The 27,658-nt window shown below is 44.5% G+C and overlaps 1 protein-coding gene across 3 annotated transcripts in view; it reads left to right on the forward strand.

Annotated features, from left to right (window-relative positions):
• Positions 1–3,188: 3,188 nt before the first annotated feature.
• The window catches only part of LOC146614855 (A-type voltage-gated potassium channel KCND2-like), a 108,906-nt gene continuing 84,436 nt past the window's right edge, over positions 3,189–27,658 (forward strand). For all 3 annotated transcript variants that reach the window (XM_085376530.1, XM_085376531.1, XM_085376529.1), the window contains exon 1: positions 3,189–4,300. In XM_085376530.1, the coding sequence (XP_085232656.1) occupies positions 3,189–4,300 (1,112 nt within the window). The remainder of the gene's footprint in view (positions 4,301–27,658) is intronic.

Raw genomic sequence — 27,658 nt, forward strand, 5'->3', positions numbered from 1 at the left:
CTTCATCGTCCCTGATTATCATTTCCTGTTTTATTTTGATAAGTGCATTTTTCTTTCTCACTGAGCTGCATCTCCTGATGATCAGTAAGCTCGTCTTCTTCGTCCACTTCATCATGGTCACTCATGAAATCATTTCATGAAGGGCATCCACTTTAATGCAGATTCATGAAAACACTGAAGGACGCTGCCTGACTGCATTTCACATGGATTTGTGGCAGTTAGGGTCTTCATCCTCTTCTCAGCCAATGAAATCCTCATTTCCAGTTTTAAAAAAACAACAACAACAATACATAGGATGGGGGTGGGGTGGAGGGGATATCACATGACCCAGAGAGCCACAACATGAACACTAAAGTGAAACAACAGCATCATGCAATCATGTTTGAAATGAAGGAGTCTGTCCTGTCTTAGATGTGCATGAGTGTCTGTGTGTGTGCGTGTGGGTAAACAGGAAACAGTCATACAGCTGTTGAGTGCTCCTCTTCAGGCGTTTGGTTGGGTTGTTGTGGTAAATAAATTTCTGTGCAGGAGGGAAAAAAAAGGTGACTGACCTTTGACCTGCAAATCCCTGGCAGCCAATTAGCTCGAAGTGTTGAGGGCAGCATGTTGATCAGAGCGATGGATTATTTGTGTGTCTCTGTTTAATGATAATCACTGAAATAAAGCAAGTCAGGTCTGTGTGAGCAGTTCTGACCTCTGAGAGGCTCGAGGAGAGTCAAAGCAGACAGATTCTAAGGCAGTGCCTGGTCTGTGTGTTTCCCTGCTTTCTCCAAGGGTTTGTGGAGCTACATTCTGATGGACCGCAGACACAAACTGGGCCCGGTGCAGCCAATCACAAATCATTAAACTCACCGTGTCTGCAGATGTCCTGAGAAGAAACGCACACCTCAGAGCGCTGGGCCTGTAACGGCCCTGACCATGATGTTTACCCCGCAGTCGATAATGATGGAGAGTGGCGAGATTTTCACAAACTCATAACGAGAAAAACAAAGACGGGAACACACACACAGACTCCCTGTTAGTTCTGCAGGGAGCCATCAATCAAAGATTCTGAATGACAGCACACACACACTGGCAGCATTGATTTGAGCTGCTCTGGCTTCGTTGTGTTCTGTGATTTAGGAGCAGTGTGAGACCTCCTGCCTCCTGCCTGCACCTCCTCTGACTGCTGATGCTGGAGCTCAGCACAGCTCTAACTCACTCAATGGATCAACCTGCTCTGTGTGTAGGTTTCATGGACATCCATCTCTTCGGAGCGTCTCTAAGAGCCCGTCATGTGACTTCTTGTGTGATGAAGACTGCGCTCTTTGGGCTGCTCATGTCTGTGCTCTTTTTGGTACTCTTCCTGATGTCTGCCACGTCTATTCAGCTCTGCGCAGTTTTAAATGAGCTCCACATGCTGGTTAACTCTTCCTCATCTCACATGCTCTCTGGCCTGAAGTTAGTCTGTGTGCTTCTTCCTGTTAGCAATGGCTGACAGGAAGAAGCGATCCGGTGCTTATAATGTTGTTTAGAGGGTCTGCGAACTGCCGAGCACCTACTCTTCTCTGACTTCACTTGATTTCAGTGGGGCTCACTCAGACTGACAAACGAACATCTGGCTACTGATGTTTCGGAGCTGTTCAGCTGCCATCTTCTGTGAGAGGAAATCCCAAAGTTAAGCAGGCTGGCTGAGAGTAACAGGTGTCAGACAGAAAGCAACTTCTTTAAAAAAGTCTGGAGATACACATGACTCTGCTATGATGTCACAGCACTCCATAAACAGAAAACTGGTTAGCAGCCAGAGTTTATGAAAAATGAGGAGACTCCAGATGTGTCGACGACTCTGACCTCCTGCAGTGAGAGTGTGGAGCTGCAGTAAAACAGGCCCAGGCACTTTGGCAAACACTGGATCAGGTCCATTAGACTAATGAGTCTAATGGACCTGACGATGCCAGGCAATCCGGCTGGAGACCAGGTCCAGGATCTCTGCTTCCTTCTCTCTAAGGCTGGATCCACTTGAGCTCCTCTCCAAATGAAGCATTTGTTAAGTTGTGTCTGTAGGATGACCAGCTGGCCTTCAGACTATTAGAGCGCTGCTGCCTGAACATTTTGGTCGAATCAGTGCGTTTCAGGATGACATACTTTATTTCACAGCTCAGTGATTTTCGGACAGTTTCTCAAAACTAAGTGAGAATTTCCTTTAACTTCAACCATCTACAGCGCTTTACACGGATCCCTGAAAGCATTAGAGACCACAGTTAAGATGTTATACTGACCGTGTGCTGGGACAGTGTGTCCACTCAGCTTTTGCATTAAGCTGTTTCAGAATCAGATCCACACAAGAACAAACACACAAGGATACAGCAGAGCTCTTTCTCATAAATTTTGGAAATGTTTGATATTTCACACACACACACACACACACACACACACACACACACACACACACACACACACACACACACAGCTTTCATCTCTCTCTCGCTCTCTCTCTCTCACACACACACAGTATTTTTTTCTCTCGCGTTAATGATGGGACCGCTGAGATTCACCTGCTGAGCCACAGCTCTCCCTCATACAGGCAACTTTTGTAATAAGTACATGAAGCTCCTCCTCCTCGGACTTCTGCTGCCTGAGGAAAAAACAAAGAGACGTCCTGCGCGCTCCCTGTGGAGCCTAAAACAATTTGCTCCACCTGACGGGGGGGCGCGTGCCCGCCAGGGCTTACACACGGTCCGCGTGTCTCCATCTGATCCGAGAACTGCTCCATGACACGCCCCCTCAGAGAGAGAGAGAGAGGAGTGTGTGCGCCTCCCTTTCTCTCTCTCTGTGTGTGAGAGCGAGCCTCCTCAGCGCAGCTTCGAGTCTGTCCTCGCTGCTCCTCGCGCTGCTCCTCGCGCTCAGCTCTCGACATCAGGGGGACCGTTGGCGGGCAGAGCCTGGACAGAGCATGCGTGGCGGCCGCGTGTGTGCGCGTGGAGCGGGTCCGAGCGGCGAATCAAAGAGGAGAGCGACGCTCTGAGAGTTTTTCCCACTTTTACGCGTTTCTGTACACGCGCGGCACACGTGGACGTCCGTGACCCCGCCGCGTGGCACTGGTGCGTACGGCCCGTTCTTCGGGCTCCCCGGCTACCCCCTTCCCCCGCATGTCCTCCCGCGGCTCGGCCTGACCCCTCTCTGAGCGCGCGCACGGCTCTGGGAGCAGCATGGCGGCGGGAGTGGCCGCGTGGCTGCCGTTCGCACGCGCGGCGGCCATTGGCTGGATGCCGGTGGCCAGCACGCCCATGCCACTGCCGCCCCAGGAGAAGCGGCGCACGAAGGACGGGCTGCTGGTGCTAAACGTGAGCGGCACGAGGTTCCAGACATGGCGGGACACGCTGGAGCGCTACCCGGACACGCTGCTGGGCAGCACAGAGCGAGACTTCTTCTTCCACGAGGAGACCAACGAGTTCTTCTTTGACCGTGACCCGGACATCTTCCGTCACATCCTCAACTTTTACCGAACTGGGAAGCTGCATTACCCCCGTCAGGAGTGCATTGCGGCGTACGACGAGGAGCTGGCGTTCTTTGGCATCGTTCCAGAGATCATCGGGGACTGCTGCTATGAGGACTACAAGGACCGGCGGCGTGAGAACCAGGAGCGCATCCAGGACGATGAGGACATTGAACAGTCCAACGAGCCAGTGCCCGTTGACATGAGCTTCCGGGAGAGCATGTGGCGCGCCTTTGAGAATCCGCACACATCCACCATGGCTCTGGTTTTCTACTATGTCACCGGGTTCTTCATCGCAGTGTCGGTGCTCGCCAATGTGGTGGAGACGGTCCCGTGCGGTACCGCGCCCAACCGTGTCAAGGTGATGTCATGTGGTGAGCGGTACGAGCTGGCCTTCTTCTGCCTGGACACTGCGTGCGTCATGATCTTCACCGTGGAGTACCTGCTCCGCCTGCTGGTCGCTCCCAGTCGCTACAAGTTTGTGAAGAGCGTGATGAGCATCATCGACGTGGTGGCTATCATGCCGTACTACATCGGCCTGGTCATGACCGACAACGAGGACGTGAGTGGTGCCTTCGTCACACTACGCGTCTTCCGGGTGTTTCGGATTTTCAAGTTCTCGCGGCACTCTGCGGGACTTCGCATCCTGGGCTACACGCTGAAGAGCTGCGCCTCGGAACTCGGCTTCCTGCTCTTCTCGCTCACCATGGCCATCATCATCTTCGCCACTGTCATGTTCTACGCCGAGAAGGGCATGTCCGGGAGCAAGTTCACCAGCATCCCCGCAGCCTTCTGGTACACCATCGTCACCATGACGACCCTGGGGTAGGTGATGCTGACCATGTGTGTATGAAGTGGGTGGAGCTTCTTGTCCAAAAATGGGCGGAGCTAAGAGCGTGTTGGTGTTTGGTTTGAAGACATCAGTTTTCAGTGTTTAAGGGCAGCTGTCCGTGGTGCTGAAAAAGAGCTGCCGCTGTCTCAGTAAAAAGGACACTTGAGTCTCTATGATCACATGCCTCTGCTGCCTCCGTTTCAGAAAAAGAAAGAGTGAAGCTCAGCAGTAGGGTGTGAATCTGCAGGGGTGAGAATGCAGCTCGTTGTTAGCTTGAGTATGTAAACAGAAAGGCTTTGCAGGTTTACGTTAGTTTGGGTTAGTTACAGCTCGGTGATGCACACCTCTGTCAGTAATGGGACTGAGTTGTGGTGAGCACTCTGGAGTAGAAATCTTTCTCCTGTTTGTACCTCACAACCCACGTTTTACTGCTCCATCATGTTTTTCATGTTTTTTTCATAGGGGCCAAAAACTGTGTAGATGTGTTAGCGCCACCTGCAGATGATGTTAAAGCAAAGCATGTTTTAGATCAGCATACAGCTGCAGGAATGGTTCGATCTTCCTGAGAAGTAGTGAACACTGAATATTCAAAATATTAAAATCATGACTCGCCTCGCTGTGTGTCAGAAAACATTTGGAGCTTCAAGTTCTCTCTCTCTCTCACACACACACACACACACACACACACACACACACACAGATCTGTGGTTTTGGAGGCATGTTCAGGTGTAACTGTGTTTTTTCAGGGTTATGAAGGTGGTTCATGTCTTACCAGTTACATCACCATAGTAACAGCAGATCATGAGGCTGAATGTTGATTGTTTGAATCAGCTGGAGAACTGAAAGTAGGACCAGATGCTCACTGTAATCACACACACACACACACACACACACACACACACACACACACACACACACACACACACACACACACACACACACACACACACACACGAGCACTTGCTGCATTAGGATACTGTTTGACGTGTGAACCTCAGGTGAGGTCAGACCTTCTGATTGAGTTGTGTTCTCTGCTGTGAGAAAACTTCACAAGTTTGTGTCTGCGGAACATTTTTTTAGGTAGCTGCTGGTGCTGCAGGTGTGTTTTCCTGCCTTGTTGAACTCCCTGCAGATGCTCTTAAATCCTGCTCCAGGAACCAAACTGTCCAAGGACCTGCAGCACCATACATGATTTGGGTGTGAGTTTGTGATTTTTCTGTCGGCACAGACACAACACGGCACAAACACACATGTATTATTTAGTCACATGACCTGCTGCTGCTCGTGAACATAAGAGTGGGCTCGGTTCTCGCTGCTTCCCATGCCTCAGTGGAAAACGTAAAAGGCTCATTTTCAGTCTCTGAATTAATAAAAAAATTAAAGGGAATTGTGTAAATGTTGGAAACGTTTCTTCATAAAAGCATAAATGTGGAAAAATGTTCCCTCACTCAGTTGTGTAATTTCTTTAAACCGGTGTAATCTGCGTGATTCACGCGGAATTGCTGACGTCCAGCTTTTTTCACAGTGTCTCAGACGGCATCAAACTTATTAATATTTTCAGGAAATTACAGACAGAGTCTGCTGGGATCAAAACCTCGGCACGCCTCATATTTGAACTGGATTCAGTCAGAGGCTACCTCCTCGTCACATATCATCTCTGGCTGTTCAGGATCGTGTCGTTTAGTGATGAGGACACAGCGCAGCTGGAAGAGGATAGCGGCAGAAAGGCCAGGTTACTCAGTGATGTAACAGACTGTTGTGTGATTGCCTTATAGAATAAACTCTGGAATTAAAGTGTTGTCTGTAGAAACAGCAGAGATTAGAGGAGAGGAGTCACCTGGCTGTCACATAATCACTCTGTGTCCTTTCATATTTACTTTCAGACCCTTAGATTCAGTCTTCACATCCTGAAGACTTCATTTCACCTCCAGCTTCTTAAAGTCACGCTGCCACTGAGCTGATGCTCAGCTCCATTCGGAGAGAAATACTTCCTCCTGCATGATGTTTCACGTGTTTTTCTTGCTTTTGTTCCAGATCTACTTTCAGCCACAAATCATCTGTCAGGACTCATCAAGCTGCTATCAACAGAAACAGGAGAGCCTTCTGCAGCTGTTTATGAACCTGAAGAAGTCATTTTGGATAGATATTAAATAATAATTTATGAAGATTAAAACAGAGCTAGTGAAACAAGAGTGATTGTCATGATGCTAGAATTTCAAACACGTTGACCCCATCCTGCAGACGGTGTCTGTCTGTCTGCTCTCCAGGCCTGAGACCGTCTGATTAGCTGCTCTGCTCCAGGTTTCACTCGTTATTTGCTCCAATTGATTCTCCACCCTCTGGACTCTCTGCTCAGTTCAGCTACGTCCCTGTGCTGCTCTGCACAGCAGCACCCCACGCACATCTCCACATGTTCGTAAACAACTCTGTCCCTGATCAAAGTGCCAGCTGTGATCTGATCAGCTGCTATAATTATTTATCTTTATCTAACTAAAGCTGCTAATTGCTACAGTAATGATAACAGGTGGCAAAATGTAACTGCTAGTAGTTAAACAGCTAATGCTAATGTGCTCTGGCCAGGTTACTATTTATAATGAGTGTAAAGTATTCCACTGTTGTTGAAACAGGAGGTTTACTGACCTCTGACCTTCCTCTTAAAGTGTTCAGTGTTATTAATGTTATCTACTTTAGCTGTTGTTGAGGCAGGATCTGTGTGTGTGTGTCAGAAGGAGGCAAAAACAACTATTGTATCTTCATTCAGCAGTAATTTTAGTATTGATTAATGTCTGAGTATATGCTGTATATATCTATATATATCTATATATATTTATATTTATATATATATATATATATTTTTAATTTTTGACACTACCGTTTTGGTGTGAGGTGAACCCTCGTTTCCTGGATGAAAGTCTTGAGACTTTCTGAGGTCATTGTTAGAGAGAAACCTTCAAAGGAGGTTGAAAGCAGTTTAGCTGTTTGCTGCAGAAAATCAGGATTCAAGATTCAAGGTCTTTATTGTCAATACAACAATATGCACAGTATACAGCGTACTGAAATGCTGTTTCAGCCCAAGTCCCCCATGGTGCATTTATAAGAATATAAAAAATATATTTTTGAGAGATATAAAAGTAGGAAATACAAATAAATAATAACTCGCTAAATTTGGGTAAAATTAGGAGATAAAAAGCTACTACTAACTATCTATGTATTACTAACTATGTACAATAAACAAAGACAGGACAGAGACAATACAAAGTGGATTGTGCAGTAGCTTAAAATCCAAACTTGCAGTAGAAGGAATTTTACCAGCTCTTCTGCAGAACAACCTCCTCTGTTTGAACTGTTTTTTGCAGTCAGCTGTGGATCAGGGATTCGATTCTGACTCCTCACAGTGCAATAAGTTGATCCCAGAGAGGAGACCTGGATGCAGGTGTGACTGATTGCTGACTGTCCGACTGTCGCTTAGACTCTGACCTCCTTCACGGCTGTTTTTACTGCCACACTTCCATCCCGGCTGTCTCTTCTTCTCCGCTCTCTGTGGGATGATAAGGCGTTAATGCTGCTAATTAAATTAATGCATTAGGCGCTCAGAACACACACACTGTGATTATTCTTAATGGGCTCTGTAATGAAGCCACCTAGAGGAGCAGCCAAGCAGAAAAGATGGTTTGTGTAGTCAGAAGAGAGTTCAGTTCATCCCAAAATGCTGCTCCTGTGTAATCTGGAAATGACCGCTTTAATGACACTCTGAGGCTGGGGGGTGATTATTTTGGATGACAGACAATTAGAGCCGAAAAGAAGAGGAAGCTGATGAAGAGGCTTATTAGGTGAAGTGGTGGGATTTGCATTTTAGTGGTGATGAGGCTTTTCCCAAAAACTGCAGGAGCTGCAGTGAAGAGGAAAAAGCTCCTTTGTTATGACTCTCATGAATTCACTTCCTGTTCTGTTGATCATTAGAGTCATTTAAACGACCTTGTTCCCTCTGGAGGGGGTGGGGCCACGGCTTTTTGAGGCACGTTGTTGGAGTTCATGTGTTTGGGTTTTTTTAGTTAGACTGAAGCAAAAAATAAAAACATCTGTGTGCTGTGGGGTTTTTTCGTTACATATGTTTAAACATTTATTCAGCTTCAGGTGCACATCCAGTCATTCTGAAATATGACAGCAACCCCTCAGATCACAAAAGAGCTTTGGCGGTTACTCCCATTCAGCTTTCACTGTTTACTGCTGCTGCCAGATGACAGCTGGACTTTGGGCTTCACTTGGCTTCCTGGTACCCTGTGAGATCCTGGACATGTGTCAGCTGGACACTTTCCAAATACAACTTCAGACTGCAACAAGAAAGATCAGCAGAGTTACTTCATTAACCATCAAATTCACAGCTTTCTTAAAAACATATTCTCGATTTGCATCAAACTCTGTAGATCTGATGTTTTCTGCAGCAGGTAAAGCACTGCGAGCCGCTGTCCGCTAGATCGTAAACAGGAGGTGTTTTTACCAGCAACAGATCTTTTGATCTTCTGGTTTCACAAATTTGTAGTTTTGAGCTCCTGATGATCTGAATGTGTGTGATGCAGCTCGTTGTTTTAAATGGGAACAAACTGTCCACACATGCAGTCTGACACCATCTGTTCTGCTTTCTGTGCTGGTTGTAACGAACGTGTTTCTCACACAAACTGAGTCACATACTGCGATGAGCGGCGATGATGATGAGATCTGATTCACAGCTGTCTTCACGTAACGTTTCACACGGGAATATTTGCATTTTTGGGGGGGTAACGTGACCCAGGTGGTTACAGCGTGGAGGTTACAGTAGAAATACCCAATGAGAGTAAAATCAGCACCAACAGCTGCATGATGGACATGAAGTCACCTATATAAAATCCTTGACTATAAAGCACTGACTCTCAATCTTAAAGTAAATAAAAAGATATACATTAACACACTTTTCCAAAAATCCTGGTTTTGCCTTGGATGCTTGCGTTATTTTAATTTGCACACAAAAAATTAATTATTCCACCAAAACAAACCTACAGGGTAAATCTACAGGGTCCCTCATGTTAACAGCTGCTTGTCAGTTCATTTTGCTGGATAACAGACTGCAGTTGTATCACCTCCTAAACGGTCCCAGCCCGTTCTTCTTTGGAGAACCTCTCAGGTTCCTCCAGATCTGATGATCTGGTTGTCAGGGCTTTGTGCAGCCTGGTCAGTAATGCTCACTTTGGTTTTCTAGAGGTCATTCTTCAACCCAGTTCTGCTGCTGACTGAGGTTTTCTTCAAATGTCCTTCTCGCTGCGTGATTCTTTTCACCTCAATGAGATTCTCTGTTCCAGACACAAACATGAGCAGCGTCTCTGTGTCCACAGAGCTCTTTTTTCATGTCATCTGATCAAAGGACGCTTCAGTCTGTAGGATCTGTCTCCAGGTCATCCTCAGCATACTTCGGTCTGATGTGAAGGTGTCTCTTCTGCAGAAGTGGAGTTGTTCTCTGCAGCTTCTCTGTCCGTTCCTGTGCTGGGTTCTAGTGACCATCTTCTTAGAGACTATGAGTCCCTCACTCATGCCTCTGCAGTTGCTCTGGGCTCTTCAGACTCTCACTGGTTTCCTTTCAGAGTCTTTGAAATCTTTGCTTACTGCCTCTGCCAGGCCTGTTCGCTACTCTTCTCTTTGAATTGCTGGATAATCCTTCTCACTCTTTTCTTCACACTTATCACAGCATCGTGATAACTTTGTATATCCACCTCCTTTTTCTTTTTCCTCAGATCTAAAGTGATTTCTTTGGTTTAAGGCATGATGCTTTCTCAGCAACAGCTCAAACGTTTACTGGAGTTTAATACTGAGTGTAATCTTTAAGCTAACCCTCTGTTTAACTCGTTTTCACGGCTCTGAGCATTACAGAGTGAAACGTTGGTCTGGTTGTGAAAATATTGTTTAGTTATTGTGTGCTGATATGAATCACTTATACTTTCTAAAGAAAACTGGGATGATTAAAAATGCTGTGTGGATCTGGGAAAATTAGGACAAAAAACATTAAAAGTATTAAAAGTATAAATTTTCTTCCTCATCTGAAATCAAGTAACATTTGTGCCTAAACCAGCAAACACCACGTTACTAACCAGAAGCTCTAGACGTGTGCTGCTCTCTGAGATCTGTAAACTCTGTGAAATAAAGTCAGTGTCCTTCTGTTACACTTAAATCTGCTTTTTCAGAGCAGACGGATAACCTCCGTATTCTACACGTGTTCGTGTTCACGATGGGTAGCAGTGATCTGACTGAACACAAGCTCGGCTCTCCCACCAAATTTTTCCTTCCAAAGGTTCGGCTGCAGGATCAGAGGCTATTTCCTCTTCCTCCTCCATCCTTCACTCCCTCAGGAGGGCCGCTCCCTGCTAGCCTCCTCCTCGCCTCACTCTTTGTGACGAGTCAGCCAAAACCAAATGGAAAACAATTTAGCGGAGTCGTGGCTTTGCCTTTTAGACACCAGAAATGAAATAATAGGCCGAGTGTCGGGGCTCATTGATCTGGAGCTGGCTGTGAATATCAATGACGAAGAGATAAATACACTGCTGCCCAGCTGCACACACACACACACACGCACACACGCACACATGCACACACACACACACACACACACACACACACACACACACACACACGGTCCTTCAGCTGCAGGAGAAAGCTCCTTTTATTTAAAGAAACAGCAGCTTCAGTCAGAGCAGATGAAAGATAAACACACCCCTGAGATCTCTGCTCAGCACACACACTTCTCCCTCCTCTTCCTTATTTTTCTCTCGAAATTGTGGGATTACAGAGCAGCAAACGTCAGCAGAAAGGTGACATGGACTCTACGAATGAATCATGGCGCGGCAGATAGAAATAAGTGGCCGTTTGATGCCCTGTTTGTTGCGTAAAGATGCCGACAAATCATCAGCGACTGCAGCTTCAGATTTATCAGCCCATCTTAAACTAAAACAAGCAAACCGACATCACTGCTGTCTTTTTACTGGAAATTTAACTGAATCCAACCAGCCAATAATATCCATGCAGATTGATCAGTGATCAGCTGCTGATAATCACTAATTAATTGGAGATCTGTTGGAGCCCTGATCTGGTGGCCCCAAGGTACTAAAAACATCGAGAGAAAACAGAATACTCTTTGGATTCAGGAGACAGATGCTCTTCTGCCGCAGTCATGTGACAGGCTCTGTCACCTCACAGGTCACGTGTCCAGCAGGCACACACAGGTGAGCTGTGATCCTCTGGAGGACAGGAGATGAGATCAGAGAGCAAAGGTGTTGAGAGGAAACTTGACTCTGATCCAGCAGGAGGAGGAAAGTTTTCTTAAAGCTCAAACGTAGCTTCAGAATCAGTGTGTGCTGACACCGAGGCTAAACCCTGTGATTTAAGGGCGTCTGAGATGTATGTCACCTCGTTCATGTCTGAAAGAAAAAACAGTGCAGAACTTCAGCAGCCTCACTCAGAGACCTTTCTGAACATCACACGATTCTATCATGTCCTGAAATGTGACACCTGAGCAGGGACAGAAGCAGAGTCTGACTGTGGGACTGGACTGGTAGGAAGAGGGTCATGTGACACATCAAACTTATTGGTAATGTCACAAGAAAAACAATGGTGTGCTTGGTTTCAACGTAACTTTATTCTTTCATGAGTTATTTCCAAGTTTCTCTTTGTTCACAGCCATTGACATGTCGAAGAGGTTAACACATGAGGAGCGGATCGAAATTGTGTTGATATCTAGTGAACGCAGTAACCGGGTCATTGCAGCAGATACACCCTACGAGACCACCCATTGCCCATGCTACAGTTAGCAAACTGCTTGCTAACTTTCGCCAGACTGGTTCAGTGTTGGATTTGCCAAAATGTGGACGCAAGAAAACTGTCACTAATGAAGAAACATCAGTGGCTGTTCTAGCTTCATTCAGCAAGAGCCCACAGCATAGCACTCGCCGCATGTCACTGAGACTGGCATTAGTCGAACATCCCTTTGGCGGATATTAGCTACTCACAAATGGCACCCTTACAAACTCCAGCTACTGCAGCATCTCAACGAGGATAACCCAGATCGGTGCACAGAATTTGCAGAATGGGCAAAACAAAAATTGGAGCAGGACCCTCAGTTCACGCAGAAGATTTTGTACAGTGATGAGGCAAACTTTTATGTGAATGGTGAAGTTAACAAACAAAACCACTGCTATTGGTCTGACACTAACCCACATTGGATGGATCCCTCCAAGACTGTTGGAACAACAAAAGTGATGGGTTGGTGTGGTATATGGGGTACAACGATAGTGGGTCCATTCTTCATCAATGGAAACCTCAAGGTCACTGGATATTTGAAATTGCTACATGATGATGTGTTTCCCTCTTTATGCACTGAAGCTGGCACGTTCCCTGAGTTTTTCCAGCAAGATGGTGCACCACCACATTATGGGTGCCAGTTTCCTGGAAAGTGGATTGGTCGTCGTGGGCCAGTTGAATGGCCCCCAAGGTCTCCCGATCTGACCCCCTTAGACTTTTATCTTTGGGGTCATCTGAAGGCAATTGTCTATGGTGTGAAGATACGAGATGTGCAGCACCTGAAACTACAGATACCGGATGCCTGTGCTGGCATTTCTCCTGCGGTGTTGCAAAGAACTGCGTGTTTTCAACAGTGTGAAGAGTGGGAGAAGAGGGTTGCATTGACAATCCAACACAATGGGCAGCACATTGAACACATTCTATAAGTGGTTAGAAACTTGTAAATAACTCATGAAAGAATAAAATTACGTTGAAACCAAGCACACCATTGTTTTTCTTGACATTACCAATAAGTTTGATGTGTCACATGACCCTCTTCCTATTGAAAAAACAAAAGTTGTATCCAAGATGGCCGACTTCTAAATGGCCACCATGGTCACCACCCATCTTGAGGAGTTTGCCCCCTCACATATACTAATGTGCCACAAACAGGACTTTAATATCACCAACCATTCCCATGTTATTACGGTGTATCCATATAAATGGCCCACCCTGTAGTTTAATGTGTCACACTGAGCCTGTGTGAGGGATTTCTAGTCTTATCTATTATCTAGCCATGATGATTTTTCTCTCTTGATTTTGGCTTTAAGATGTTTTTGATTCAACACAGAGTGAGAAGCGCAGTCAGCGCTGAACAGCAGATCAGTTTATCCTTGAACCACTGCCGCTTGCGTGGTCCACTCCGTGTGCGGAAACCACATGTAACTCTGCTTTTCAGAGACATTTTTAAAGTTTGTCGTCCCCGGCAGGAAGCCAGCGCGAGCCATGGTGCTGTGAAGTGAGACTATTGTGAGTCTGGCTGACACTCTGGGTTTGTTCGTGGGATTTGTGGAAGAAACGCCGACTGAGCCGTTAAGAATCCGTCAGCAGCAGAACAAACATAGAGACTTTCTGCTCTGAAGGCTTTACATTAAACTTTCACAGTGCTCCCCTCCACTCTCTCTGTCCGGCTCAGAGCTCACTCTCCTCTGTGTCAACACACCTCTGCCTGGACGCGCTCAGTCTGTTCTCTCACTGTCTCAGGGCCATTAGTCAGAGGTCCTGCAGTTTGTGGTCATCACACAAATGTGCATAACAGAGGTGGGACCAAGTCATTGTTTTGCAAGTCTCAAGTAAGTCTCAAGTCTTTATCCTCAAGTCTCAAGTCAAGTCTCAAGTAATGTCAGGCAAGTCAGAGTCGAGTCTCAAGTCACTGGTGTAAAAGTCCAAGTAAAGTCACAAGTCTGAAACTTTGAATTTCAAGTCCTTTCGAGTCTTTAAAAAAAAAAAAACGAAAAAAATAATGTTGCAGTTATATGCTAAATGTAAATATTAGACCATGTAATTTTAAAATCTGTGTTTTTCTCAACACATGGCAAAATAGTGAACTTAGAAAATATACACAAATTGTGAAATTGCACCTCTTTAAAATGCAGCTCAATTAAACTTAGCTCCAAGAATAATTTTCACCGACAGTTCTGAGATAAGCTGCATGTTATTCTTGGATGCGGTTGTAGGACCAGCTTTAAAATCGCATGACAAAAATATCATACACATTAAAAAAAACTGTATCACCAACGTAGCCTGGACAACATTTGCTAGTTAGATGAAGTCAGCTATCTCATCGTAGCATATTTATATGCATATTTATAATCATACGCTTCTTGGAGTGAGTGCATACACTCATGAAGTTTAGTAACTTCAGGTCACTGCAACAAGCCCAGGTACAGTTTACCGACGGATGGGTACAGGACCTTGAAATGCACCGTGTAGAACGAAAGACCATCGTACGTATCATAAGTTTACCAGTCTCACAAATTGTCGTCATAAATACACATTCGTTAACCGTTTATTAATAGGACCTTTGAGCTCAACGGTAATTAATTAGTAGTGGAAATAATTTCTGGTAGCATCACAGAAATGTAGCAGTGACAATAATATTGTATGCTGTAATCGTACTGTGCAATTAGTGATACAAAAAAACTGTTTTATCCTGTGAATAAAAGTATATGTTTTTGTCAATGTACCATAATAACAGAAGCGAAACGCAATATTGTGTCAGGACAATTCACTATTTATGCACAATAAATAAAGGAGCATAGCGCGACAATTTCTGTTCAGCACCAGACTTGCTTGTAACCTATATCACTAATTATGTTATGAAAATGACGTATTAACTACTAAAAAACACTGACCTTCGTGGAAATGCTTGGAGCAGACTAACCTGTGAGCTGGAGGGTTCTGGGACGTTATATTTGGTCTTTGAATGGCTGCGATCCAGGCCATCCGTCGCCGTTTGTTACTTCGGAAACATGGCTCGAACAATTTCTCTTCAACAACGTAATCCGATAACAACCGATCTCTTTACCCGTCGACTTCCCGTGGCTGTCATGCGACCGGCTATTGCAGTTAATAATACAACAGCTTCTTGACATTTTTGTGTTTCTTTTTATCGCTGTATAACTGATTTTAATTGAAAGCCTGCGTGCGCTAGTACCGCTTGCCACGAGTTCCCAGAATCCTTTGCGGTTCTACCCGTGAATGACGTCACATTTTCAATCTCTATATAATATGCATGTTAAATTTTATATTTGGGGTAAAATATCAAGTCTTTTCAAGTGAACCGGTTCAAGTCCAATTCAAGTCCCAAGTCATTGGTGTAAAAGTCCAAGTCAAGTCACAAGTCTTAGAACATTTTTTCAAGTCAAGTCTAAAGTCATAAAATTAATGACTCGAGTCTGACTCGAGTCCAAGTCATGTGACTCGAGTCCACACCTCTGGTGCATAATGCGTTTCACTTCCTCTTTCAATGATGGAGTCCACAGTTCACTGCTGTGCAGTCAAATGGCTTCTACTGTCCCTTTATGGGTTAAATCACAGCCTCATAGGTCCTGCCAAGGAGCCTAGAGTCCGTGGCAGAGAGTCAGTTTGAAACCACCAGGAACTGCAACACAGAAATGAGAAAAGAACCGGAAAAGATGTAAAATGAGCACAAAGAGGTGCAGCACAACCAATAACAAAAAGAGAAGTGGAACAAAGTGGTGCTTTTATGTTTCTTACACCATGACAGCTTTATTGGTCAGACAAATCAGAGTGTTATAGATGTCTGAAATCATTCACCCGTAGAATCAATGCGACTGGTTTTCTTGTTTTGTTTCCCTCATGTACACCCTGTGATCAAATGTTTATCTGTGAAAGGATCTGATGAGACAAACAGGGTCATCAGGAGATGATTTGAGCTGCGAGTGGAACCACAGCTCAGGCGTGGGTTAATTTTTTGTTTTTGTCCTGTGACGAGCGGCGCTGTGGGAAAGGCAGAGAAAAGGATTTAAAAAGGTGAAATTAAATGAAAAAGCCACAGCAGGAGAATACAAATCACAGCACGGAGCAGGATATGAATAAATGCTCTCAAATTTAATTTCACAAGCACAGCAGCTAACAGAGAAGTTCAGATTTAAAGAGGCTGGAGCAGAGCTGCAGGTCTGTGAGTCTGACTCACCCACAGGAAGTCCATCATGTCACTGCTTTCTTGGACAGACTGAATCTCGAGGAAGCGTTAAAGTTTCTCCCTGTGGGCCAAAACTACGATAATGCCAGTGGAAACAAGAAAAACAACCCAACCATCGATGTCCAGCAGGGGCAGCAGTGAGTCAGTCCCCATAGACACTCATGTTAAAGCAGAAATAAACATGTTTACATAGGGGTGGGTTTAAAAAATTGTTTTTCAGATTTAAATCAATTTTAGCTTGAAAAAAGTGATATTGTTTCATTAAATCGTGAATTGATTTTTAAATATGAATGTATTTTGCTTGAAACACCAGAATCTCAGGTTAAAGCTCACAAAACTATTTCAACAACCACTATACAACTAAACCAGCAAATGAGTGCAGGTAAATGGATTCCGTACAAAGATTTAAACACAAAGCATGGATCGTTCAGCCGATGGCACATACACAGACACGCCGTCGGGGCTGAAACCCGACATCTCACAGATTCTGAAGCTGCAGGTTTTGTCACTCTCTTACCAAAATTCACTGAACCAGCAGCAAAAGAAGATCAAAATTACGCTTCACGTTTGATAAACATCATTATTGATTACCTCTTACTTTTGCTGTTTTGCTTCCACCATGATAAAATCACACTTCTTGCACAGCTTTTTCTCTCAGTGTCCTTCAAGAACAGTTTCCCATCTCAAATCTAAGTTTTCTGCATAATACATTTGCTTATTACGCACTGGTCTACTGTTGTGTACAGTGTTGTCGGGAGCTGGTTTGTCGACCTCCGACAAAGCCTAATTTCTGCTGTTCAATACTGAGGAAATTTTAACTTTTTTAAATTATGCAAAATTGCAAAACGCTTAGCTCTGTCTCTAATAAAACTGCTGTAACTTTGCTCAGCTTCGGGTAATGTTCTTCAGCCCTATGTTGATTCATGGTTTTCTTCAGATTTTGATAGATATATAAATATGGACGTGTACTGATGCATGATAAGAATTGTAATATTTCTGACTGAGTCAAAATTTGATTGAATCGAATCGAATAGTTTATAGAAATCAGTGACGACACACAGCCCTACCCAAACAGCCTCTGTCACCATGATATCAACATTACAGTAGACCGCTCTCCATCCAGTACGGTGCTGTGTTGCTGACGTGAGTGGGGGTAGGCATTACACAGCAGAGACACAGCACTGCTTTGCCCACATTGCAAAAACATGTCCCCCTTCAGAACAACCTTTCATGACTCGCCTGTTTAAATCAGATAAAGTTAAAAGTTCCAGTCGATGCAAACCTAAACTGAGCCCTCCCACATCACACAAGCTCCTCTCCCTACCTCTGTAAGAGTGCTGCCTGTTACCAGACCAGAAACCTGTGTGGTTGTGACATTGCAGCAGACAATCCCCAGAACACTCTACATGATGTTTCCGGACCAGTGTGTGTCCATTCTTTATTTACAGTCCGACTTATTCCCCCCCCCCCCCAAAGACCCAAAGACTAGACAACCTCTCAAGAAGACTTGAATCTCTTAAGGACGACAGGATGGACTCTGAAGCTGTTTCTGTGCTTCACTGCTCTCAGTGACTCATGACTCATGGGCTCTCAGTTCAGGGGTTTTACACTTTTATTGGTTCCTATCTATCTATTAGACTTGTAGTGAAGACCGCCTAAACCGAGACCAAGACCAGAGGGTATCGAGACCAAGACAAGACCAAGACCAAGTCGAGACGAGACCAAGACCGAGACAAAAAAGTATTTAAACTGCAGCCAGATGCTGCTTCGTTTACGGGTGTCTCACTTCAGACTCTGACTAAAAATTATCCTTCTTTATGTGTGCTCATGCTTGTGTGTGTGTATGTTCGCATGTGTTTGTGTCAAAGTTGCTATAAGGTGATTTTTAGCTGTGGTCCTCACACAGGTAAGAATAAAGGTGGAAATCTAAATCAGGCTCATAAAAGCAGAAGAACAATCTGCCTCACATCAGAAATGTTTGATTACCTTTGATTCATGGATTTGCTGTAAAAAATAAGAACTTTAGTGTCTGATCACGCAAATCGCTTGGCCCGTGGTTGATTAGAAGCAAAAAAAGTGAGAAAAGTGCTGAACACTGTAAGAAAAAGCAGCAGAAGACAAAGCAGAGGAGGAGGAGGAGCAGTGCACTGATAACGTGAAGAAGAAGAAACTTTGTGTCCGTGATGAGCAGAAGAACAGAAATTGGCTGCTCTGATGCCTGCAGAAACACAAACAGGCGTTGAAGACGTCTGTTATCAGACTTAACAAGCTCAGGGCCGCCGGCCGGCCATCTCCACGGCAACTATTTTACCTGTGGCCTCAGCCTCGCTCTCTCTGTTCAGAGCAGCTCTAAGACTGAAGCTTTTTCATTCATTTGGTTATCTCCTCATCGTTTTACTCAGAGATTTAGCTGTGTGACCCAAGGTCAACACAGGGAACCAAACCTGAACGAAAGCCCCCAAAAGTCAGTGTTACAGAAGTGAACCACACACCCACATGCAGTTTCAATGGTCTGGACCAGGAGTTAAAATCAAGTGCTCTTGTCTGAACACTGCGAGGCTCATTCGAAAGAGTAACACACACACATACAGAATCATAGATACACACTTGGTTTCTAAAGTGTGTCCCGACCTCCCACAAACACACTGAACCCGTTGGTAAGAAGAAAGCGAGCAGCAGGAGCCGTGATGTGCTCGACAACAGGACAGACATAATGGAGGCGCAGAGTAAAACACATATTTATGAGCTGATTTACAGCGTTAATGTGTTTCCTGCGTCTGTGACGAGGGTGGTAATGGATTTACAGTTGTGTTTGTGTGTCAGGGGAGTTTGACTTCGAATGAGAAAAACATCATAAAGAAGCGAGAACAGGCTGTTTCTCTTCTCCGCTATCAATCAAACACAGAGTTTGTCCTCAAACGGCCCATTTATGGAGCTTTATTGAGTTTTATTGAGATGTTCAGACCTCTGGGAGGAACTGAAGCTGTTTTTAATCTCAGAAAGGCAAACAAAGAAATGCTCGGTGGATTTAACTTTGTAGCAGTAGGGCTGTTCTGTGCTGATGGATCACAGAGTTGGTGCCTGAAGTTAAAAACAACCAGACACGTTTCAAATGTCACTTTGATCGAGAAAATCACAGTCTGTATATAACAGATGGATGTAGCCATTGTCATGTCACCCAGTGGCTTATGGAGCACTGGGTGGAGCACTGGGTGGAGCACCAACGCTGCTGCTTGTAATCAGTAACATCCAATCATAATTAGGGATGGGTATCGTTTAGGTTTTATCTGATACCAGTGCCAAACTGGTATTTTTGAAACGGTGCCGTTGCTTAAATGGTGCTCGCCTACTATACTTGGAAAGGTAAAATGATTGGCTAGAATCCAAAGTGTATGACATCTCAGGGGAAATAAAGCACCGAAATGTGCGCTGCTTTTTGGTCTGGTTACTACCGTTTATGTCAGAACCATACCGGTACCCATCCCTAATCATAATCCTCAAATTTCACTCACCAAAACTGGAGCTGAGATTATTTGGACGGTCTGTTGGTACAGTAACCTCATAGCAGCCATATTATTGGTCACATGATGCTATTATGCTCCAAAAGGCTCCAACAGCACAAAAACAGTTCAGAGGTCCAGTTCAGGGACTTCAGTTAGCTGAGGTAAAGCTGGGCAGACAGCTAGCAGCTAAAGCCGCCTGTGTCACCATCCACCTGTCAGTTAAAGAGGCCATGCCCTTAATAAGGCAAATTCAAAGCCTTAATACAATTTAAACAGGTGAGTTATAAAACATTCTCTCCTTGTACAGTTGCTATATTTGTCTCTGACTCCTGATATGAACCTCAGATAAACTGTTACAGTCTCCTTTTTTTCCTGTATATAAAACTGTGTCATCTGCATATAGAGATATTGTTCTTCTTCTCATTCTTCTCTTTTACTTCCTGTTATCGTTCTGCTGTAACAGAAGTTTAATACAGTTAGGAATATTATCCATAGAGCCCAGAACAGTTTGTGTGTCAGGCTGTAAACATGTTTTTTTCTGCTGTAAAGTTTAAACATGGGAGTCTGTGGGGACCGACTCACTCCTGGAGCCTCTCGTGGATGCTATATGAACTGCAGCTTTTAACAAGTTGATCTGCAAACTATTTTAGGAAACATTTAGTCAGAAATCCATTGGGAAAACAGAAATAATTCTTTGTTGCAGATAAAAGTTGATGGAAACATTCAGGGCAGAGAATGGCTGTGCTGATATAATGCTCAGTCTGCTCCTCAGGCCGATTACTTATTAATGCTCAGTCGTGGCACTGCTGCTGATGGAATTACAAACACATGAATGTGAGGAAGAACAGCAGGACACTAAACATTCCCATCAGTAAATTATTAAGGAGCCCAAAGCGTTTGAAAACCCCGAGCCGAATGGTCGCTTCGTTTGGAGCCAAACAGAAAATTAAAGGAGGAGCTGACAGCGGCTTTGTCGACATGTTTACCTCCCACCATTTCTGTCACAATAGAACCCAAAATAGAAGTGCCACTGTTAGTTCTACTTCTGCCACATACACAGTGTCCAAAGAAAACAATTCAAACAATGTGCAATGATTCACAGCAGGAGTGCACGACTTCATGCCTGAGAAGAAAACAGGAACACGAGCAAGAGAACTTGCTCAGGTGCCTCCAACATGGCAGTTGTGCTGATCATGGTTAACTGACAAAATCCAGCATGACTTCATGTTTGTGGTCAGGTGACCCGGTTTTGTTATGTAATGGCCCTGTAACCCTGGAAACGGCAGCCTTCAGTGGACATGGCTTCTGTTTGGAAAGAATAAAATGTATCTCTGTTAGAGTGAAACACATAGCATTGGGAAGAGTTTCAGTGAAAGGAAACTGACTTAGAGAAAACCCAGCTGCCAAACATCTGGCCCGTCACAGCGCGGCCGTCTGCTGTGGCTCTACTTCTATTTTTAGGTTTTTAATTTTTCCTTCTTCTGCAGCCGGGCTGGAATCTCAATAAAAACAAGATTACACTCGCTCATTTCCACTGAGAGCAGCAACAGATGATGCAGGCACTGAGGTCGCGGTGAGAGGACTGTGCTTACCGCCAATCAGTGTGTACGTGTGTGCACATGTGTGTGTGTGCGCATGTGTGTGTGTGTGTGTGTGTTGCAGTCAGTAAGAAGAAAAGAAGAAGCTTCAGCGGCAGCTGCTTTTGTATTTTTAGCCTCATTCAGACTCTGGCACCTCTTCAGATAAACATCACACACACACTCAGACACACGTGTGCGCGCACACACACACTGCTGCAGGCTCTGTTTTTAGTAGAATGGAGGTTTGATTTAACCTGTTTTCAGGTACCTGTGGGGTCAGAAGTCACACAGCTCTGATCTCAGAGATCTCATCATCATGGTGGCATTTCTTCTGCTGTCTCTGAAGTGCCTGTGAGCAGATCTTTAGAAGCTGCTGTAGAGATCGATGGGACATAAAATCTCCATCAAATCTGATGAAAATCTTATAAAGGTTTAAAAATCCACTGCACGCGCTCACAACTTCATGATGTTACTGCTTCATTACTGAAGCCTGAGCTTGGACGTGATCAGGCTCGGGCTCCAGAGAAAACAGCGACCAGTACATTTCCCTACATCTTTACTGTGATAACGAGCACATACCGGCATGAGAAAAAACAGAGTATCCAAAATAAAGTGAAGCATTTGAAGACAGGTTTGGATGCTGAGCGGCAGATTTCTGATCTTGATTGTCATTGTGCTCTGGGAACATGATGTCCGATCCATCTTTACTTTATTCATTCTCATCACAGAACATACATACCAAGGGTCAGCCTCGGCGCACATCACCCAAAAAAAATTAAGGAAAAGAAATGAAAACATGTAGTAACGAGTCATTCGTGTCCCGATGAATTGGGGTGGCTGTGGCTCAGGTGGTAGAGCAGATCAGCTACTGATCGGAAGGTTGGTGGTTCAGTCCTTGGCTTCCCCAGTCTGCATGTAGAGTATCCTTGAGCAAGATACTAACTCCAAATTGCCCTCCGATGCGTTCATCGGAGTGTGAATGCAGGTTAGTTTGCACTTGTGTATAGAAGTGAATGGGCGAATGAGGCATGTTGTATACAGCGCTTTGAGTATTCCGGGAGAGTAGAAAAGCGCTATATAAGAATCAGTCGATTTACCACTGGAAATACAATTTCTATATAAAGGTTTACACTGTGCAGTAATGCTTCTCCATCTTATATTCATTTGCTCTCAACCTAAAATATGCAGACAGATGTTTCTGTCTTTGAACTTCAAATAACTCAAATGATCAACATCTGACATCACAAAGGCCCACAGCTAAACCACCTACACCAGATACAATCATCTGAACTACACCAGCATTCTTCCCTGCTTAAATATTCTATAAGTCATACACAGGTTTCTGTTAAACATGTCACAGTTAAAGGATTTCAGCTGACTTGCCGAGCCTCACACCAAACCACCTTCAGTTCAAACAGAAGTGATTGCTTAGCTAAGCATGAACTGAAATAATTCAGGTGTTAAAACCACAAACTGATTTTATTCAGGACCAAAAGTAAACCTGGAGCTTTTTGTCTGGTTGGTGTTTGACAGATCCATGTTTTCATGTGGAGCTCAACATGCTGAAGAACTTTCACTGTGATCCATCTGTTAGAGCTGGACTCGGTTATTTCCTCTGCAGATGTGGAAACTGAAACTGAGGATGAAGAGGAGGCTGCGTGAAAACAGCTGAAGGTGTGGAAATTTCAGGCTGTAAATTTATGTATCTCTGCATATGCAGCGAATGATAAGATCTGTGGAGTGGCAGGGGGAAACTCAGGAGCTTCACAGCAGTCCACATGAGGCTGGAAGCTCTGCTCCTGCGTTTGCTCCTGCTGTGGTTCACTGTTGATTTTTCCTCCTGATTAATTCAGACCTTCAACCTCATCATCCATCAGTGTTAACAGGTCATTATATCACTCCAACAGCTGTGTGTGTGTGTGTGTGTGTGTGTGTGTGTGTGTGTGTGTGTGTGTGTGTGTTCGTGTTATATAATCCATTTGGCCCGGAGGGTAATTACAGCAGCAGGTGTGGATCTGAGAGGAGAGGCTCACCTTGTTTCTACATAATACCAGGATACAGTAACACACACACACACACTGATTGGTGTTCAGTATGTTTTTTGTTTTTTTTTGTGTTCAGTATGTTGCCCGAGGATATTTGAGTAAGAGACTTTTTTCCTTTAGACCTTTGAGGCTGTTTTAGGGTTATTGAAGAGAATGTAGGTGGTTTCTAGACACTTTCAGGTGGTTTGTAGTATTGACTGATGAAGATCTTGGTGTTCTTTTACAGGACGTTCTTGTGGTCCTGGAGGAGATTCTTGTGATTTTGATAATAGGCCTGTTCGTCTTCAGACTTAAGGGTCACCTACTGATCGGAAGGTTGGTTGTTCGGTCCTTGGTTCCTCCAGTCTGCATACCAAGTATCCTTGGGCAAGATACTAACCCTATTGGAATGTGAATGTCATTAGAAAGCACTCATTTTAGAGAAAGTGATAGGGTGAATGTGGCATGTTGTATAGAGCACTTTGAGTACTCTGGGAAAGTAGAACAGCGCTATATAAGTAATCAGTCCATTTACCATTCTGAGAGGGACTCCGTGGTGTTATACTCATTCAGTTAGCTTTACATCTATTTGTCACTGAAGAGGAAATGTAAACACACAGCAAGCTGCTTTAAAATGGAGGAGAGCAGTTAGTCCAAAGGTAAGGAGAGAGGAGGAAGCAGGAGGTGTGCGGTGATGATGAAAAAAGCATGGCACCTCCTCATGTTCCCTCCTTCAGTTGAGTAGTAAGCGGCAGAGACAGCACCCATCACTGGATTTAGGTTAGGTAATGATGTGATCAGCTGAGAGGAGCTGATTGGAGTGGTGGTGTTGATCAAACAGCTCAGCAGAAGCATCTCTGCACAGTTTCATGTTTACTCATGCAGCTGCTGTTTGTTCTGAGCGGGTGGGTGATGGACGGTGTGCTAACTGCCGCCGCCTGTTTTCCATTGTTTCTCTGGGCTTTGTATCGACCACTCTCGTGTAACCCACTAATCTGTTTCATGTGCCGCAGCAGCTACTGTTTGTTTCTACAGCAACAAGAAAGGAGCGCAGGTTCGAATCCCACAGTGATACTCAGTCTGCAGCCACACATTTCACCTCCTGTGGATTCTTCGAGTCGTCCTGCTGTTTTTACTTAATTTAATACTCAAATAACAGATGACAGCTCGGAGCTCGCCGCTAATCCGTTTAGAGTTAAAGTCTGCATAACAGCCACTGTTCTAAATGTCAGGAAGGTGATCTCAGTTCTCCTTATGAACCTCCTCACAGTCAGTCAGGGCCTCAGACATGTCACACTCGCACAGTAACGTTTCCCTTTGACAAAATTATTTAAGTTTAATTTCACAGAGATTCTTTGTGACTAAATCTGAGCCACATTATTTGGTCTGTGGTTGTTCTTGGATTTCATGAGTCAGAAAAAAATCTGTCTTTCGAGCGACGGCTGGCAGAGACAGCAGCTTAAATGTGCCTGTGACACACAGAAACAGAAACACAAATAAAACTCTCAAATGAGCTGAAACACGATTCAAGTGGGAAAAAAAAGTAGGTCGGGTGAAAAAAAAATCGTGACCCTGGTCTTTCAAAACATCTGGATGACATGAGAAAAATACACAAAAAGCAAAAAACACAAAGAACTATGTGCTCTCCTTCTTCTGAGAATGGAGAATAGGTGTTTTAAAGAATGGGATCCTTTTGGAGATTCTAGAGGTCCTGATGAGGTTAACAAGGTTGTAGGGGTTTTGAGAAGGTCCTGTCGATGTAATGGGCCGTTCTGCTGGTCTTTAGAAGTTCTAGTGTGTATTTATGTGATTCCAGGAGATTCTAGCGGTCCAGAAGAGTTTTTTTGCTCCTTTAAGTATGACTTAACCATCTTTCAGAGGTAATTTATTAGGCTTTAAAATTCTTCAGGAGATTCAGATGATCCTGAAGTGGATTTTGTCACCAGGTTGTTGAGGATTTTTTATCCGGCTATGTTGGTCGGCACCACAGAGAAGGACTGTGGTGGTGGTGACGGGTTTATATAGATTTATGTGGTAGGACCTGAAGGTGTTCAGTTTACTTCCTGTTTAAGTGGCGCTGCTGGTGTGCAGTCGGACTTGCTATGACTGTTCACCGCTACACTTCTGTCAGCAAGACACCAGATGAGTTGACGCTATCAGGAAGAGAGGTGTTATTTCTCAAATATTTCAAATATTTCCATTGTCAGTGTGTTGCATGTTCCCAGCTTCATATTTACTGGTTGCTGTCTCGTTGCTGGTTGCTGTGTGAGTATTGCCAGTCTGTTTGCTGTGATTGTTGAGTTTCTTCACGCACTGTGTAATTGTTGGATATGTGTTTTGTTGCCGTGGATGATGGCAGGTGGCTTTGTCCTGCAGCCTCACAGCTGACTCGGAGTGTTGGATCATAATCTCTCTCCCTGGCCTTGTAAAACCAGGTGTCACATGTTTGGTGTTGTTGCACCTGTTAGTGAGTGTGCACAGAGCAGCCGAGCGTGAACTGTAAATGTGTCAGCGTGGAGGCCAGATGGTGCTGCTCGGAGATCGCCACCAAGGTGACCTGTGAGCTGCCGGGGCGCTCACCTGACAGCATCCATATTCATCAAACATACAGGAGCTGTCAGACTTGTGAGGAGGCCTGCTGACCGTCACTGGGACCTGTGAAACCCTTGACCCCTCAACCTTTGACCCTCTCAGCTTCTTGCTAGGAGAGATTTTGGGTGAGTGTGTTTGTCTGTTTGACGATTAAAAATAGATGGTAACCTCACAGCAGAAGCTAAAGTCATAAAAGATTAAATCATAAAAACACCTGAAGGCCTTTTTCCACTGAGCTCGTCCAGCAGACACAAACCAGCACAAAGACCAAACAAAGCTGCGAGTTACCGAGAAACCGTATGTTCAAGGCTTCTTTAGAAACGCTCCTCATTTTATAGTTTGATAAGGAAGTTGTTCCATTGTACAGCAGCTCAGTGCAGAGACGTTTTCAGGGCTAAAGTTCTACTTTGATTGTTGCTCTTCAAATACTCTCTTACAACTTGACTTCTGCTGGATGGTTGCAAACATACGTACAGATATCTTCACTATATCAGTGAACACCTGAGTCATCAGGTAACAGGTTTTTGGGTATCCAACTCCCAGCAGCATGAATAGTAAAAAACATATTTAATACAAACTTGAAGTTAACAAAAACCACAGAAACCAAACAGAAAAACTGTCACGGATTGCCGGGGCAAGCCGTGTGGAATGTAGGAAGGACCCAAAAGGCAGCAGCTCTGGTGCAGGTGAGTGTTTATTAACAGGGGTGGGTAAGTACAAACAGCGGTGGCGACAAAACATGAAACTGGAAACCTAAACTGGGTAAACTAATAAGACAAACCAGAACGAGGATGCAGGGAGGTCCGGAGAAATACATATGGGAAGACGCAGGGAGACCAAGGGGAAACAACACAGACGAACCAGCAATTACTAAGACAGAAAATACAACTTAAATACACTCAGAGAACACAGGGAGATTACACACAGGTGGGAAACACAGCTGGGAGTGATTAACATAACGAGACTAGGGAGGCAAACTGAAAACACTCACATAAGACGCAGACCTTCACAATAAAACAGGAACACACGGGCAGAACAGAGTAAACACTAAACAAAGGAAGAACAGAACCAAAATCGAAGAGAAAACACAAAATGCTGGGTCAAAAGGACCCAGGATCATGACATAAACCAACGACAGGAAGTCAACAAGAGAAACATGCAGGAATGAGACGGGGCAAAAGTGGTGAGGATAGGAAGGGACATAAAAAGACATTTTCCATCCAGGTCAAAGAAACGTGGTTAAAGACTGAGGAGAGAGTTAATGACATCTCAACAGCAGCCAGAAGAGAATCGAACCTTCAAAATAGAACAGGAAGTAAGACAGATTGTTACACCGTGCCCGTTTCTCAATACTCAACTACACAAGTGTGCACTTGCTTTCTTGCTAGTCTGTATTTTGTTCACGCGGAAGTCCGGACTTCCCGAGAACGCGAGAGAGCAGCTCGATCATTCTACAGTTGGAACAGCAGTGTACTTGATGACATCTCTGCTTCAGAGTTTTTAGGGCCATCTCCCTTAATTTAACTGATTATTTTTCCACCTAAGTCACCACAGATGATGCATGCTTGGTAGAACACCCCCGGGAATTTTTTTTTTTTTTTTTTTTTTTTTCTTTTTTGGCCTGTCC

Source organism: Diplotaxodon limnothrissa, linkage group LG17 (genome assembly GCF_057381915.1).
Source record: "Diplotaxodon limnothrissa isolate DT_005_m linkage group LG17, D_limnothrissa_male_GT1.1, whole genome shotgun sequence".
NCBI classification, from domain to species: Eukaryota; Metazoa; Chordata; class Actinopteri; order Cichliformes; family Cichlidae; genus Diplotaxodon; species Diplotaxodon limnothrissa.